The sequence below is a fragment of the Mobula birostris genome, chromosome 14, assembly GCF_030028105.1.
Source record: "Mobula birostris isolate sMobBir1 chromosome 14, sMobBir1.hap1, whole genome shotgun sequence".
NCBI lineage: Eukaryota > Metazoa > Chordata > Chondrichthyes > Myliobatiformes > Myliobatidae > Mobula > Mobula birostris.
Window position 1 is genome coordinate 17,641,885 of NC_092383.1, and position 15,681 is coordinate 17,657,565.

General features: G+C 43.3%; 1 protein-coding gene across 3 annotated transcripts in view; it reads right to left on the reverse strand.

Moving 5' to 3' along the window:
- Positions 1-15,681, reverse strand: part of agbl1 (AGBL carboxypeptidase 1) — a 248,374-nt gene that overhangs the window by 23,731 nt on the left and 208,962 nt on the right. Inside the window, exon 23 of one of the 3 annotated variants that reach the window (XM_072278141.1) lies at positions 2,170-2,299. The exons of the other annotated variants lie outside the window; for them this stretch is intronic. Within the exon in view, the coding sequence (XP_072134242.1) occupies positions 2,284-2,299 (16 nt within the window). The 3' untranslated portion in view covers positions 2,170-2,283. Of the gene's footprint in view, positions 1-2,169; positions 2,300-15,681 lie in introns of those variants that run through there. 3 annotated transcript variants of the gene reach the window in all.

Sequence of the window (15,681 nt, forward strand, 5' to 3'; positions counted from 1 at the left end):
AGAGCTCACTCTTCCTCATCTGAATAAAATATGCACCACTTTCTTTTCTAGCACCAGCTGTAGTAACATTCTCAGTTGGAACAGGCAGGTTGTGGGCTTGAATTTCAGGAATTTAAACTTGTCCAAAGCACCAACAGAACTTCTGGAATGACAAGGAGGGAGGGGGTTTCCTCAGAACTCCTATGACTACCCACGAGGGGCTGTGGGGTTGGATAGGTATTAGGAGTGTATCAGGGAGTTGCAAGGAGAAGGCCCTAAACCAGGTCAGCCGTCAAGAGTCATCATGGTAAAATGGACTTGAGGTCTTCTGGTCTGTCTATTTCTCAAGGACGAACCACACTTGATTTGGGATTTTGCTGTGGACAATTTGAGAGCTTTGCTTTGCACCATTAAGTGGAAAGATCTGTGTCCCTGGCAGATGGGCAGGAGAAGGAGATGAGTTCATTGAGCACTTTCTGAGTTATTAGAGGTGTTGGAGATAATTCGGAAAATGTTTAGCTTGGGTGGCTGATGGTTGGGATGGGTTGTTCTCCAATCTTGGCGATTTACTTGCAAGTGTTTAGTCACCCTACGAGGAGGCATCATCGGTCAGAGATGATATGTCCTTGGAGGGTGACGAAACATTCATCAGAGATCAGAGAACAACTCAGTCCAACTCTCAGAGGTCGATTCTTGCTACCTCTTCATTACGGGGTTTCAATTTGGTGTTGAAAGTGACTCAGTGCTTCTCGTGCAGTGGCCAGCGTTTGTCTTGAGGTTGGGACTCCCACCTCAATATCTAAAAGTGCAACAGTTGAATCCCATTCTGTACAATTTCAGCAAGGGTAGATGAGTACTCTGACTCTGAGAGCAGAAGCACTATCCAGTCAGATGACATGTGTGGCATAGTAGCACTAATGTATAGTTAGGTCGGTTAATTGACCATGGTAAATTGCCCCACGTATAGAGGTGGGTGGTAAAATCTAGAGGTAGTGGAGGAAAAGATGAGGAAAATAATTAACACAAATAAAAATAATGATTGCGGATTGGGTTTGCCCAGTGATCCATATAGACTTAATGGAACAGAACGGGCTGCCCCAGCACCTTGTTAGGTTATGTTGGTTGTTAATGAAAGCATAGCATTGCGATAAATAAATGAATCTGAATCTGAATCCTACTAAGTCATGAAGAACTATGAAAGGATTCCTATAATCAACACAATGAACTATGGAAGCCATTCATCCCCAACTACAGCAGAACACCAAACATCCGATCGGTTGATAGCCACTTGTGTCAATGATAGAGGTGGGATTTCAGACTTGGGATCAAATCCACTGTGACACCTTTAATATGTCATCAGGATTTGGGGTCAGTAGAACTAATTGTGTTGTTGTCAGGATTGAACTACAATCAAGAACTTACACACTGACATGTGCTCCAGTACTCCAGGAATGAAAAGGTTACCATATGAGGAACGTCTGGCAGCTCTTGGGCTGTATTCCCTGGAGATCAGGAGAATGAGCAGGGATCTCATAGAAACATTCCAAATGTTGACAGGCCTGAAGAGATTAGATATGGCAAAGTGATTTCCCATGGTAGGGAGTCTAGGACAAGAGGGCATGACTTCAGGATTGAAAGTCAGAGGGTGGTAAATCTGTGGAATTTATTGCCACGAGCGGCTTGGAGGCTAAGTCACTGGGTGTATTTAAGGCAGAGATAGATAGGTTCTTGATTAGCCAGGGCATCAAAGGGTACGGGGAAAAGGCAGGGGAATTGGGATGACTGAAAGAATTGGATCAGCCATGATTGAATGGTGGAGCAGACTTGATGGACTGAATGGCCTACTTCTGCTCCTATATCTTATCGACTTATGGTCTAACATACTAAACCCAAAAGAAGTATGCCTGCCCAAAATGCAATGGTGGGCATCAGCAGGAAGCAGATCACAGTAGCAAAGGACAGAGAATAAGAGTAAAACAAAACTTTGCATTCTTCCTTCTTCAAGGGTGATGAATCAGAGAGTGTCTGTTACTGTCAGGCTATCAAACAAATCATGAATCTATTTACTATTCTCCAAAGGAGGAATGCGAATCACAACAGTTACAAATCCAAGGACGATTCCCCATAAAGAAATGCAAAGGACTTGGCAAAGTTTCTTTTTAGAAATTTATTCATTCCAAGGATGTGTGCATCGCTGACAGGATTGGCATTTATGGTCCATCTGTAACTGCCCCTCGAACAAAGCAGCTCGCTGTAATCATTTTGCGAGGTATTTGAGAGCCGGCCACATTGGTGGGACTGGAGTCACATAAGTATCAGACTGCAAATGAAAGCAAATATCCTTTCCTGAAGGCCATTGGTGAATTAAATAGGATTTTTATCAACAATACGATCATTGCAAATTATATGTTCCATTTTATTTAACATAATTACTTGAACTTAAATTCTCTAGCAACTATAGTAGGACTCTTACATACCTTTAGGAGAATAATCCTGGATTCTAATCCACTAATTTTTTCCCACTGATACCCAGTTTCTAATCCAGAATAAGAATCAGGTTTATTATCACTGACATACGTTGTGAAACTTGTTGTTTTCTTGCAGCAGTACAGTTCAAAACACGAAAAAATAATATAAACTACAATAGGAAATATATTAAAATCTAAATTGTGCAAAATGAAAGCAAAATAAGTGAGATAGAATGCATGGATCGAAGGACCATTCAGAAGCTGTTCCTAAAACATTGAGTATGTCCAGTACCCTCTCCCTGATGTAAGTGATAAGAAGGAGGCTTCTGCTGATGCTGAGGGTCCTTCATGATGGATGTCACCATCATTAACACCACATACAGTAGGTGCAGAGTTTATTATAGCCCTTGTCCAAATATACCTAGACATTCTATCCAGGACAAAGCAAAAGTCCCTTGATATCAAGGCAGCATTTGAGTACGGTCTCTAAGCTCCCTGGTGAAATTATAATCAATGGACCCATAAAGGGAAATGACTTCAGTGGTTGCTGTCATCTGTCGGAGGTCACTTATCCCACTCCCCAGGGCATTCCCCGCAGCTCAGCAGTCCTCAGCTTAATGGCCTCACATTAAGAAGGTCATAGAGTCATGCAGCGCAGTTAAAGGTCCTTCAGCCCACCAAATCCACACCTACCAAAGGAATGATTTCCACGAATAGCAATGTCTGTATATCCATGCAAAGTCCTGAGGTTTTATCAGGCATTGGTCAGAGTATTGTGAGCAATCTTGGGCCCCCTTAACTTTACTTTACTTTATTGTCGCCAAACAATTGATACTAGAGCGTACAATCGTCACAGCGATATTTGATTCTGCGCTTCGCGCTCCCTGGATTACAAATCGATAGTAAATATTAAAAATTTAAATTATAAATCATAAATAGTAAATCGAAAAGGGAAAGTAAGGTAGTACAAAAAAAAACCGAGAGGCAGGTCCGGATATTTGGAGGGTACGGCCCAGATCTGGGTCAGGATCTGTTCAGCAGTCTTATCACAGTTGGAAAGAAGCTGTTCCCAAATCTGGCCGTACGAGTCTTCAAGCTCCTGAGCCTTCTCCCCGAGGGAAGAGGGACGAAAAGTGTGTTGGCTGGGTGGGTCGTGTCCTTGATTATCCTGGCAGCACTGCTCTGACAGTGTGCGGTGTAAAGTGAGTCCATGGACAGAAGATTGGTTTGTGTGATGTGCTGGGCTGTATGAGGAGTATGAGGAGTGTTTGATGGCTCTGGGTTTGTACTCACTGGAGTTTAGAAGAATGTGGGGAGATCGCATCGGTGGTGGGGAAAATGCTAGAGTCAGTTATCAAAGATGTGATAACAGCACATTTGGAAAGCGGTGAAATCATCAGACAAAGTCAGCATGGATTTGTGAAAGGAAAATCATGTCTGACGAATCTCATAGAATTTTTTGAGGATGTAACTAGTAGAGTGGATAGGGGAGAACCAGTGGAAGTGGTATATTTGGATTTTCAAAAGGCTTTTGACAAGGTCCCACACAGGAGATTAGTGTGCAATCTTAAAGCACACAGTATTGGGGGTAAAGTATTGATGTGGATAGAGAATTGGTTGGCAGACAGGAAGCAAAGAGTGGGAATAAACGGGACCTTTTCAGAATGGCAGGCAGTGACTAGTGGGGAACCGCAAGGCTCAGTGCTGGGACCCCAGTTGTTTACAATATATATTAATGACTTAGACGAGGGAATTAAATGCAGCATCTCCAAGTTTGCGGATGACACGAAGCTGGGCGGCAGTGTTAGCTATGAGGAGGAAGCTAAGAGGATGCAGGGTGACTTGGATAGGTTAGGTGAGTGGGAAAATTCATGGCAGATGCAATTTAATTTGGATAAATGTGAGGTTATCCACTTTGGTGGCAAAAACAGGAAAACAGATTATTATCTGAATGGTGGCCGATTAGGAAAAGGGGAGGTGCAACGAGACCTGGGTGTCATTATACACCAGTCTTTGAAAGTGGGCATGCAGGTACAGCAGGCGGTGAAAAAGGCGAATGGTATGCTAGCATTCATAGCAAGAGGATTCGAGTACAGGAGCAGGGAGGTACTACTACAGTTGTACAAGGCTTTGGTGAGACCACACCTGGAGTACTGTGTGCAGTTTTGGTCCCCTAATCTGAGAAAAGACATTCTTGCCATAGAGGGAGTGCAAAGAAGGTTCACCAGATTGATTCCTGGGATGGCAGGACTTTCATATGATGAAAGTCTGGATCGACTAGGCTTATACTCATTGAAATTTAGAAGACTGAGGGGGGATCTTATTGAAACGTATAAAATCCTAAAGGGATTGGACAGGCTAGATGCAGGAAGATTGTTCCAGATGTTGGGGAAGTCCAGAACGAGGGGTCACAGTTTGAGGATAAAGGGAAAGCCTTTGAGGACTGAGATTAGGAAAAACTTATTCACACAGAGAGTGGTGAATCTGTGGAATTCTCCGCTACAGGAAACAGTTGAGGCCAGTTCTTTGGCTATATTTAAGAGGGCGTTAGATATGGCCCTTGTGGCTAAAGGGATCAGGGGGTATGGAGAGAAGGCAGGTACAGGGTTCTGAGTTGGATGATCAGCCATGATCATACTGAATGACAGTGCAGGCTCGAAGGGCCGAATGGCCTACTCCTGCACCTATTTTCTATGTTTTCTATCACATTGAAACCTACCAAATATTGAAAGGACTAGATAGGATGGATGTGGAGAGGATGTTTCCTAGAGAGGGCACAGCCTCAGAATAGAATGGCATCCCTTTAGAACAGAGATGAGGAGGAATTCCTTCAGTCAGAGGGTATTGAATTTGTGGAATTCATTGACACAGTCTGCTGTGGATACCGAATCATTGGCTATGTTTAAAGCGAAGGTTGATAGGTTCTCAGTTAGTAAGGGTGTCAGAGGTTATGGGAAGAAGGCAGGAGAATGGGGTTGAGAACAGTAATAAATCAAACACAATTGAATGGTAGAATAGACTCGATGGGCTGAATGGCCTAATTCTGCACTTCTGTCTTATGGTTTTATGGTCTAAGAAACATCTTCACCCAGGGTGGAGTGGTAGACACAAGAAGGAAGCTTATTTAAGTGATTAGACAATAAAGAGCAGGAAAACAAAAATTCAGATTCTTCAGTCTTCAAAGGTGATGAATCATAGAAGTATAGAGGTGGATCAGATACTCAGTGAATAAGAAAAGATAAGCATTCTTTCAAGTTAAACCAAGACAGCATGACAGGCACATATAAATACAGAATTGGTGGGGGGAAGGCTGGGAACTGATGTCAGAAAGCACTTGGGCCTTGAAGAATGATTAATACCTGGAAGAAGCCCTGAATCAGATAGTGAAAACAGCAAGTGAGGATATATTGCAGAGATATATACAGTTATGATGGGGGTGGCCATGGGAAGAGAAGGAATGGAGAAAAGGCTTACTTCACCTCTCCTTATCATTGTATTAAATAAGGTTTAATCAACAACAGCCTATGGTAATAGGAAGAGATTTGAGAACTCTGCCCTGGATCTGAATCCAGGTAATTTTTCAGCAGACAAACAGGATAGTAATCCACTCCGAGCTCCAAAAATGGGGTCCAGGGGTATTCTTATATCCAGGGATTATTTCAATCTTCATAACTAACTCATCATTAACTCTAGGCAGGATGTCAGTTAAAGCTGACTCAGCCACTGATATTCAAAAATTGCAGGGGCCAGAAAATAAGAAAATATTGAAAATAATTCAATAGCATTGTTGGAAAGAGAAGCAATGTTAATGCTTCACATTCAATGACCTTTCATCAGTTTCCCTCCCCATAGCTGCTGACTGGCCAGCTGAATATTTCCATAAGGATTTCCTGAGTCAGAAGTAGCAAGTTAGATTGCAGTGACCAGCTTGTGTTAAGAGGACATGGCAGCAGAGAGAGATTATCCTTTGCCACTCTCAGTCCCACAAGAAACGTACAATAATTATTTTTTTAAATGCACACATTTTATCTTTATTCATCTTCACTGCATTGGTTGCCTCGATGGAAAATGAATTATTTCTTCCCCTCTCTCCTGCCTGATCAAAAAAACTGCAACTGTACCTGAATGACATTAACAGCCCTCGACGCGTACAAGAGGAACTCCACTGACATTGTAAAATTGTGCCTGCTACTTTCCCGAAGGACCAAAGCACATCAACTGCAGAATGCACAAGGATCCTGGGACATTTTAACTTCCCATTTGTCTGATTTCCCCAGCAGACGAGAATTAAATTAGTGAATAGAAGTTTGCCACAAAGACATACAGCACCGAGAAAGGTCTTTCAGCCATCATGTCCGTGTTGACCATCAAGCATACATTTGCTCCAATCCTACATTAATCTCTTTGATCTTCCTGTTAGGGTGTATTCTGGAGTTAGGGTATATAGTAAATATTAAGTTCAGCAGCAGCCAGATTTGAATGTGGATTCCAGATTGAATTTAAAACACAGCTCAGAACAATGGGTGTCCTGGAGCTGCAGGTCAGGGTCAATCGCAAACAAAGAAACACTCACCTCAGACCTCAGATGCCTGCATATGCATGAATGCAACCTAGAGTCAGTGGGGATTAACATTCATTTTGGGTGTCTGGAGTGTGGGTGCGATGGAGGTGTGTGAAAACTATATGTAATTCAAAGGAAGCATTGTAGATACTTTGTAACTATAGAATTGTCCTGCTGTTACCTTTGATCTTTAGCATATAAAAAAGTGTCATGTAATGTTAGGTCAGGCAGGTCTCTTCTTCGAAGAATGTCTCACGTTTTTGCCAAGTAAACATCTCTAAATCTACTAGCTTCAGTGTCCCTTCAGTGACTTCGTTCACACCACAACACTTCCTATCTTTTTTTAAAAAAATTGAAATACACATTATTCACAATAAAACAAATATTTACAAGAATTAAGCCATGCAATGCCTTTTCATACATAGTCAATGCTTTTCAGTATCGTTCTGTTACATTCCTACACATCAATAGTACTGCTGCTATTCATGTGGCCCCTGCGGGTGGTGCTTTAGTACAATTTTTGAGGGGCTTCCTCACTCAACCCGGCCCCTCCCTCTCCAGTTGCAGAAGTTCAACTTCAAGTTTAATTGTCATTCAGCCACACACGAATACAGGCAGACTAAACAGCATTACTCCAGGGCCAAGGCGCAAATCACGGTACCAACAGTCACACACAGCACAAGGCACATATACCACAGATAGGACAGCAAGCACATACAAGGCCATAAAACTAAATACAGTCACACAAACACATCTAATCCAAGTCTGCCGAGCGAACACTGGGGTGGGGTGCAGAACAACTTCAGCATGGACGCCATGCCACACTGCCTCCAGCAGTCTGGTGATGGGTCCATCTCCAACACCTTCCTGCTTGTCGGCTGCGACCGAGGTGACGCCATGGCTTGAGGCCCAGTCCTCACTACAACCGCGTCCACACAGCCCCGCCGCCGTTTGCCAATAAACCAAAGGACTGGACTTGCAGCACTCCACACTGCTCGTGCCCAACAGGGTTTTGTGATCACAAGAAAAGAGACGGAGGAGACCACTCCCTGTTAGACTGCATGTCCCCTTCGTACACCGACACCTCTCTGCACCAAGCCCCACTTCGCCAACAAGCAACCCCCTCACGGGGTGGACCTGCAGTGCTTTAAGTTCTTAAAGTCCAGCAGGGTCTTGCAATCATAAAAAATATGTTTAAAAAAGGCAATAAAACCTTTGGTTGACCTCATAGGAGCCTCTGCACCTGTGCACACCGCCATCTTACCAGAACCCCACACTGTGGCCTCTCCTCACCGAGCCTAAGCATCCCTCAGCAGGTACTGTTGCAGCCTGGAATGTGCCTTTCGGCAGCATTTCCTCAACTGATGTCTTTTGTGCTGGCAGACCAACAATTTTCAGGCAGACCTAAGGGCGTCTTTAACTGAGTTGATGATCTGCCACCCACACTTGATGTTCATCTCCGGGTGTGTCCCTGTTGGCAGCCCAGAGATCAGAGAGGCCTCTGTCATCCATCTGCACCAGAGGCCCTTGCATCTCTTCCCATTTTCACATTAACACCCCCTACATTCAACCACTTACCCGCACACAAGAAGCATTTTACAGTGGGCAATTAACCTACCAACCAGCACACCTTTCTTAGGCTGGAGGAAACTCAAAGATAGAATGTGCAAACTGCACTAACACAGTACCTGAGGTCCAGATTGAGCCCAAGTCTCTAGTGTTGCAAGGCAGTGGCTTTTACTGGATACAGTGCCAACTCTTCAGAAGATGCCACAAAAAATGGGGTGGCAGATTTGAATCAAAGGCATCCCTTTATTCGTCTCTAAACAACCCTCGCTGCCTTGCTTTCTTCGCAATTGCACTTCCAGGCTGGGTCAAGGACAGGTCCTCTGAAATAGTAAAGTTGCTAACCCTCTCACCCACCAATCCTCCAATAAGGTCTGGCTCATGGACCTCTGGTTTCCCTCTCCTGAAGTCTATAGTGGTAGTGTCACGACCGCAGATTCGGCGGTGCAGTAGGTACGGCAATTGCACTTGTGAATATGCACGTCAGCTAATTATTATCTAATTGTGATAATGATTAACTCCATACTTGTCGAGATCTGGGAAGAGCACAGCAACACTTCGCTGCCTGTTCGCATTCAGCCTTGCCTGAGAAATTGGACTGTCGAGTCAACTGACTCTGAAGACTAGCGGTATTCATTTAATATTTAGATGTTCTTTTCAGCCGCAGTGTAGACTTTGTTTTCCATTTGAGAGTTTTAGTTAACGATCCTGTTTGGCCAAGCGTTTATTGTTTCATTTTCCTTTTAACACTGTTTGCATTAAAGATTGTGAACTAACGACCCGCTTCGATGTCCCTCACTCTGCACTTGGGCCATATCTAAACCTCGTGACAGGTAGATGCAGATATTTTAGGGACATTTAAGAGACCCTTAGGTAGCTTCATGGATGAAAAGGAAGTGGAAGGCTATGGGGGGAGAAAAGAGTTAGACTTGTTTTGGAATCGTTTAAAAGGTCAGCACCATATCGTGAGCCAAAGGGCCTACACTGCGCTGCAATGTTCCATTTTCAATATTCTGCATTCTATATAAAACGCCAGATGAAAACAGTAAGTAAGGCAGAATCTATAGAAGGAAATGAACAGATGATGTTTCGGGGCAAGATCCTTCATCAGGACTGGAAAGGAAGGAGGCAGAACGTGGTGGTGGTGATGCAGTGGAGCACAGACTGGCAGGTGATAGATGAGATTAGGCAAGGGGGAAGGTGGGGGTCTCTGATGTGCAGGAGAACCGATTTCTTTGCAGCATCACTAGTGGCAGGCAATGCACAGCCAGAAGCTTGGTCTGTAATTCTAGATGGGTGGCCAGTGGATGATATCGGCCACTCATGCAGAAGCAGGCCTTCAGAACGCTATGACTATTGTTTCACGTAATCATATAACATGGCATTAGGCTGTTCAGCCCACCAAGAGTGTGCTGACCATCAAGCAGAATAATCCTGCACTAATCCCAATTGATGCCCCCTAACCTCATCAACTTTACCCCCACCTTCCATGCCACCACACATTAGGGGTAGTTCATGGTGGACAACTAACCTATCGACCCACACATGGTTGGGCTGTGAGGTGTCCCATTCACCGAAAAGATATGGTGTGGATTGCAGGGTAACTTGCAACCTTCACACTGCATCGGAGATCAGGACTGGACCTTGGTCACCAACAACACTACTCGATGTGCCTTTGTGCCAGACATTAAGGAAGAGATCTCTTGGGCAAGAGCTAGTGGCTGAAGTCTAGTAAGGGGGATCCTATTCTCACTGGTCTTCTTCAAGTTAAGCACTTATCGGGTTTGGTGGCTCTCCCTTAAGTTACACAGACTTGCCTCAACCACACACCCTCTGATTTCCTCATCTGATCTCACCCTCTCAATTACCAGACTGGGCCATTAACCCAACACCTCTCCAGTCTGACTGAAGCTCCCACCATTCTCTGACAGCTGTTTAAAAAAGCCCACCCCAGTCCAAATCACCTCAAACTTCTAGACACCTGAGTAACACCTTCTCCTTTGTTCCTTCAGACCATTCTGCCTTACAATTCTCCAACTTCACCCCATAACACCCACATCTCCCACCACCACATAACACCCAGCTCCAGATCCAAACAAGCTGAATGTCTTCATAGCTCACAAGGGGAGGGCTGGCAGGAGCTTAAAATCTTTCCTGCGTGTGTGCTGCAGAATTTTGCAGTTTCAACATAAAACGTTCGCTGGCCCACCACACATCAGTGGTTCAAAGCTCCATGTAATTTTGAGGCATTGGCACACCAGTAACAAAAACCATTTTTACTGATAATATGAAATTGTTAAATAAAATGGATGTGATGTTCCTGACAGCACAGTAGGCACAGAATGTTACAAAAAATCTTTGTTGCTGAGATGTTTAGAGCTTGTGTATCACCACAGTGCACAGGTGCAGAGATTAATGACTCTGGCATCAAGAAAGATAGATAGAATGGATCGGAGGGATTTGAACTGACAAAGAAACAGATTCACCAGAGTTTAATTTGGCAGTATGAATTATTTCCATGAAGCGAATCCTTCTTAATTTAGAATGTAAAGAACAGCATTCTGCTATTGGATTTCCGAATGTTATGCTTACATCTTGTGCTCTGCTTTTGTCATGGAGCACAGCAGAGTGGTGCAGAGACTGATCTAGGATTAGCGATGGGGGGGCAGTGGTCAGTATAAATTCCATAGATTCGAGATGTCGTTGGGATACAGGCAAATACTCTGAAGTCCTCAGTGGCTGGAGATTGCTCCATGGGATTGGGTCTGCATTCTAAACTCTATCTAGACATAGGCACTAGAGACTGCAGGTGCTGGAATCTGGGGCACAAACAAAATGGTTGCAGATCTCAGCAGGTCAGCCACCACCATGGAGGGAAATGGACAGGCGACATTTCTAATCATGTGAACTGTCCATTTCCCTCCATCGTTGATTTCTGCCAGCATTTTGTTCCTTCATCCAGACGAGAGTGATTCCGACTATCAATTCTTTGGTGGATGAAATTTACATTAAACTATACCATAATAAAGTGGCTGAAGGATTTTCTGCCTTTATCATGCATTGGTGGAAATTCCCTCTATAAACATGCTATGAAGAGCAGGTGCTGATCATAAACTCCACAGATGGGTCTGATTCCCACAAATTCCATTACTAGGAACAAAACAATCTATTACCAACTCTGTTGAAAGAGAGTAGTATCTTGGTTTAAACATCATGCAGACAAGGAATCATAACCTGCCCAACTTTTTCACTTGATTAAGTTACAGCGGTAGGCTGCAACATTCAAATGTTTCTAGGGAAAGACCTATTGCTATTAGCCACTTAGGAAATGGGAGAGGATTCTACTTTCAACTCCACTATAAGTCATCTGCGGTGAGAAGGGGAGGGGAATGATTATATGACAAAGGAGAAAATTGTCAAAAGCACAATAGGACGGCAAAGAGAACTGAAGCATAAGATTGGTGTTGAGGAGTTATCAATGTAGGAGAAAAAAAATTATTTTTTGTTTTCTATCATCTGTACTCATAGACTTTGGGGCTTTCCACCACATCTCCTTTCCCTAACTCTATAAATATTTAACAACCATTCGATTTTTGAGTTTATCCCTCTGCAGGTCCCAGCTGACCGGTTCAGTATTGAAGGCATTCTCCCTCTCTATTCCAGATTTCTAGGTCTGCAGTCCTCAGATTTCTTATTGGTGATAACTGGTGCCCTGTCAGCTTCTGAAATTGGAGCAATTAACCTTCTCAGCCAGTTGGTGACCTTGTTGCCCTGTTCTATTATAAGATTAACTGCTTCAATGTTCGCTAAACAACTCCTGCATTATTGGAAATGAACATGTTTGGAATATTATTAAATGGCTTTGTATGGCCAGAGACTCTTGCACAAAAGGAAACTATTTGGCAAATTAACAACTTCGGATCTCAAGAAGACACAATAGATTTTATATTCTTTTAACTACAGGTTACAGTAATGCTGGACTGTACAAGGATTTATGGTTTCACAAACAGCCGATATCAGTAAGGAGTTTGTATGCTATCCCCATAAAAGCATGGGTTCTATCAGGGTGTTCTGGTCCCCCCCCCATTCTAAAGATGTACAGGTTTGTAGGTTAGTTGATCACATGGGTGCAATTGGACCAGACGGGCGTATTACCATGCTGTCTCTCTAAAAATAGTAATAGAAAAAAAAATAAAATATTTGCTACAAAACCGTCGAAGCCGCCAGATAATTATGGCACTAGAAACCGAAGGCCTTATCTCGAGACGTCTCTCGATATCAAATATCCCAGCACGGTTTCAATTCGCACCGTAACTTTGCATCTCAGAGACAGAGCTTTCACTCCTTCAGTTATGCTTTGAAACAGGGTACCCACAAAGGCCGAGCTTCAGGCACAGATGTGGCACGTCATCTAACACCTTGACACACTGCTATAGATGTACAGCCACAAGTGTACTGACTGAGTGTTCTGCAGAAACGGCCTGGTATGGAAACACTAATGCCCAAGTTTCAAGTTTAGTTGTCAAGAGTAGAAAAGTCTACAAAAAGTGGTAGCGACAGCCCAGTCCCTCACAGGAAAATCTTCCTCCGCCCCCCGACCATTGAGCACACCTACAAGGACCACTGCCACAGGAAAGCAACACCCATCCTAGAGCATGCCCCACTATCCAAGCGATTCTCTCTTCTCACTGCAGCCATTGTAAAGAAGGTACATGACCCTTAGGTCCCACACTACCACCAGGTTCAGGAACAGTTACCACCCCTCAACCATCAGGCTCCTGAACCAACATGGATAACTTTGCTCACCTCAAGTCTGAACTGATTCCAGCAAGGCACTCACTTTCAAGGACTCTACAACTCATGGTCTCAGTATTATTTATTTCAATTTATTTATTAGTATTTATTTTTTGAATTTGCACAGTTTGTCTTTTTTACACTTTGATTGTCAATCTTTGTGCATAGAATTTCATTGATTTTATTGTATTTATTTGTTCTACTGTGAACGCCCACAAGAAAATAAATCTCAGGGTAGTGTATAGCAACATATACGCAATTTACTTTGAACTTGAACTCCAAAAGTAATTATAGATTTGTCTTCAATGCATACATGGCAAGCGTGCATATGACATATTTCAGGAATGAAAACTAGTGGCATAAATTGATAATCAAGGTACTGTTCAAGCACTTGTGAAAATAAAGTTTAAGGGGAAAACCATTTTCTTAAAAAAGCAGCTTCAGTCTAAGTGGTTGCTGTCAAAAATAATGCATCAAGTGTGAACATTTCAGTCAAAATAAAACAGATCATTGGCAAGTTGTGTCAAATTGTATTTCAGATAATATAGAAATAATAACATAGAAACATAGAAAATAGGTGCAGGAGTAGGCCATTCGGCCCTTCGAGCCTGCGCCGCCATTTATTATGATCATGGCTGATCATCCAACTCAGAACCCTGCACCAGCCTTCCCTCCATACCCCCTGATCCCCGTAGCCACAAGGGCCATATCTAACTCCCTCTTAAATATAGCCAATGAACTGGCCTCAACTGTTTCCTGTGGCAGAAAATTCCACAGATTCACCACTCTCTGTGTGAAGAAGTTTTTCCTAATCTCGGTCCTAAAAGGCTTCCCCTTTATCCTCAAACTGTGACCCCCCGTTCTGGACTTCCCCAACATCGGGAACAATCTTCCTGCATCTAGCCTGTCCAATCCCTTTAGGATTTTATATGTTTCAATCAGATCCCCCCTCAATCTTCTAAATTCCAATGAGTACAAGCCCAGTTCATCCAGTCTTTCTTCATATGAAAGTCCTGCCATCCCAGGAATCAATCTAGTGAACCTTCTTTGTACTCCCTCTATGGCAAGGATGTCTTTCCTCAGATTAGGGGACCAAATCTTAACTTCCAGAAAAGTAAGATTGATTTTTCAAAAAGCACCAAAATTGGGTGAAGTGAACAAGAAACTATTGGCAACTAGGATTAAATACAGAATACCTGAACTGTGTTCTAAGAATTAATCATAATGTAGCTGAAAACAAGAGTTCCCCAAGAGCTCACGAGGATGTACTAAACTGTGTGTGAGCAAGCGATTAAGGATAGACAATGGGATCATGAAAATTACACAACAGAACAGAGATCATCATAGAGAAAATAGAATATTTTCTCCATTTTCTCAGGTGAAATATTGGAAGTTACTAATTCGTACTGGTTAGGAAAATACGTAGAGATACAAAGCTGCAGATGCTGGAAGTGGCAGCTGGAGGAACTCAAAAGCATCTTCGGAGGCAGAGTAATGCATCAACTACCAATCCTTGACAGATGCTGCTCGACCTGCTGAGCTCCTCCAGCAGTTTGTTTTATGCTCAGGAAAATATGTGTTGATTCTGCCCTCGAGGAACAAAACAGCTGGCAAGAGCTCACCAAGGGATTCAATTCATTAAAATAACACTATTCTGGAGAATGTCAGCAAACTGAAGTTAAGATGGTCTTCTCCTTAAGATGATTATGTACTTATCTAGTACAAATAATGAGAAATACAGTTTCAAAGCTAGACTCTAACCTGAGACATTGATTTCTCTAACTTCTGGTAATTTATTCCCCCCTCCCTCTTCTCTCCTTTTCCATTCCCCATTCCGTTTCCACTCCCCTCCCTCTTATCGTCTCCTCACCTGCCCATCATCGCCCACTGATGTCCCTCCTCCATCCCTCTCTTCCATGGTCCACTGTCCTGTCCTATCAAATTTCTTCTTCTTCAGCCTCTTTACTGCTTCCACCTATTACCTCCTAGCTTCTTACTTCATTCCCCCCTCCCCACTCACCCATCTGGTTTCACCTGTCACCTGCCAGCTTACATTCATTCCCTTCTCCTTCTTATTCTGGCCTCTCCCCTTTCCTTTCCAGTCCTGATGAAGGGTCTCGGCACAAAACATTAACTGCTTCTTCCCCTCCATAGTGTGAAGGATATTCATGCTCCAGGGATGGGGGAGCTTTTTTGCCAAGATCAGCTTTCTAACACAGCAGCTGACACTTCCGGGGGTCAAAGAGTTGTTTCTGAGTTAGCTAAACTCCCAACCAATCATTGGTTTAGATCAGCTTCTTGCTATAGACAAGA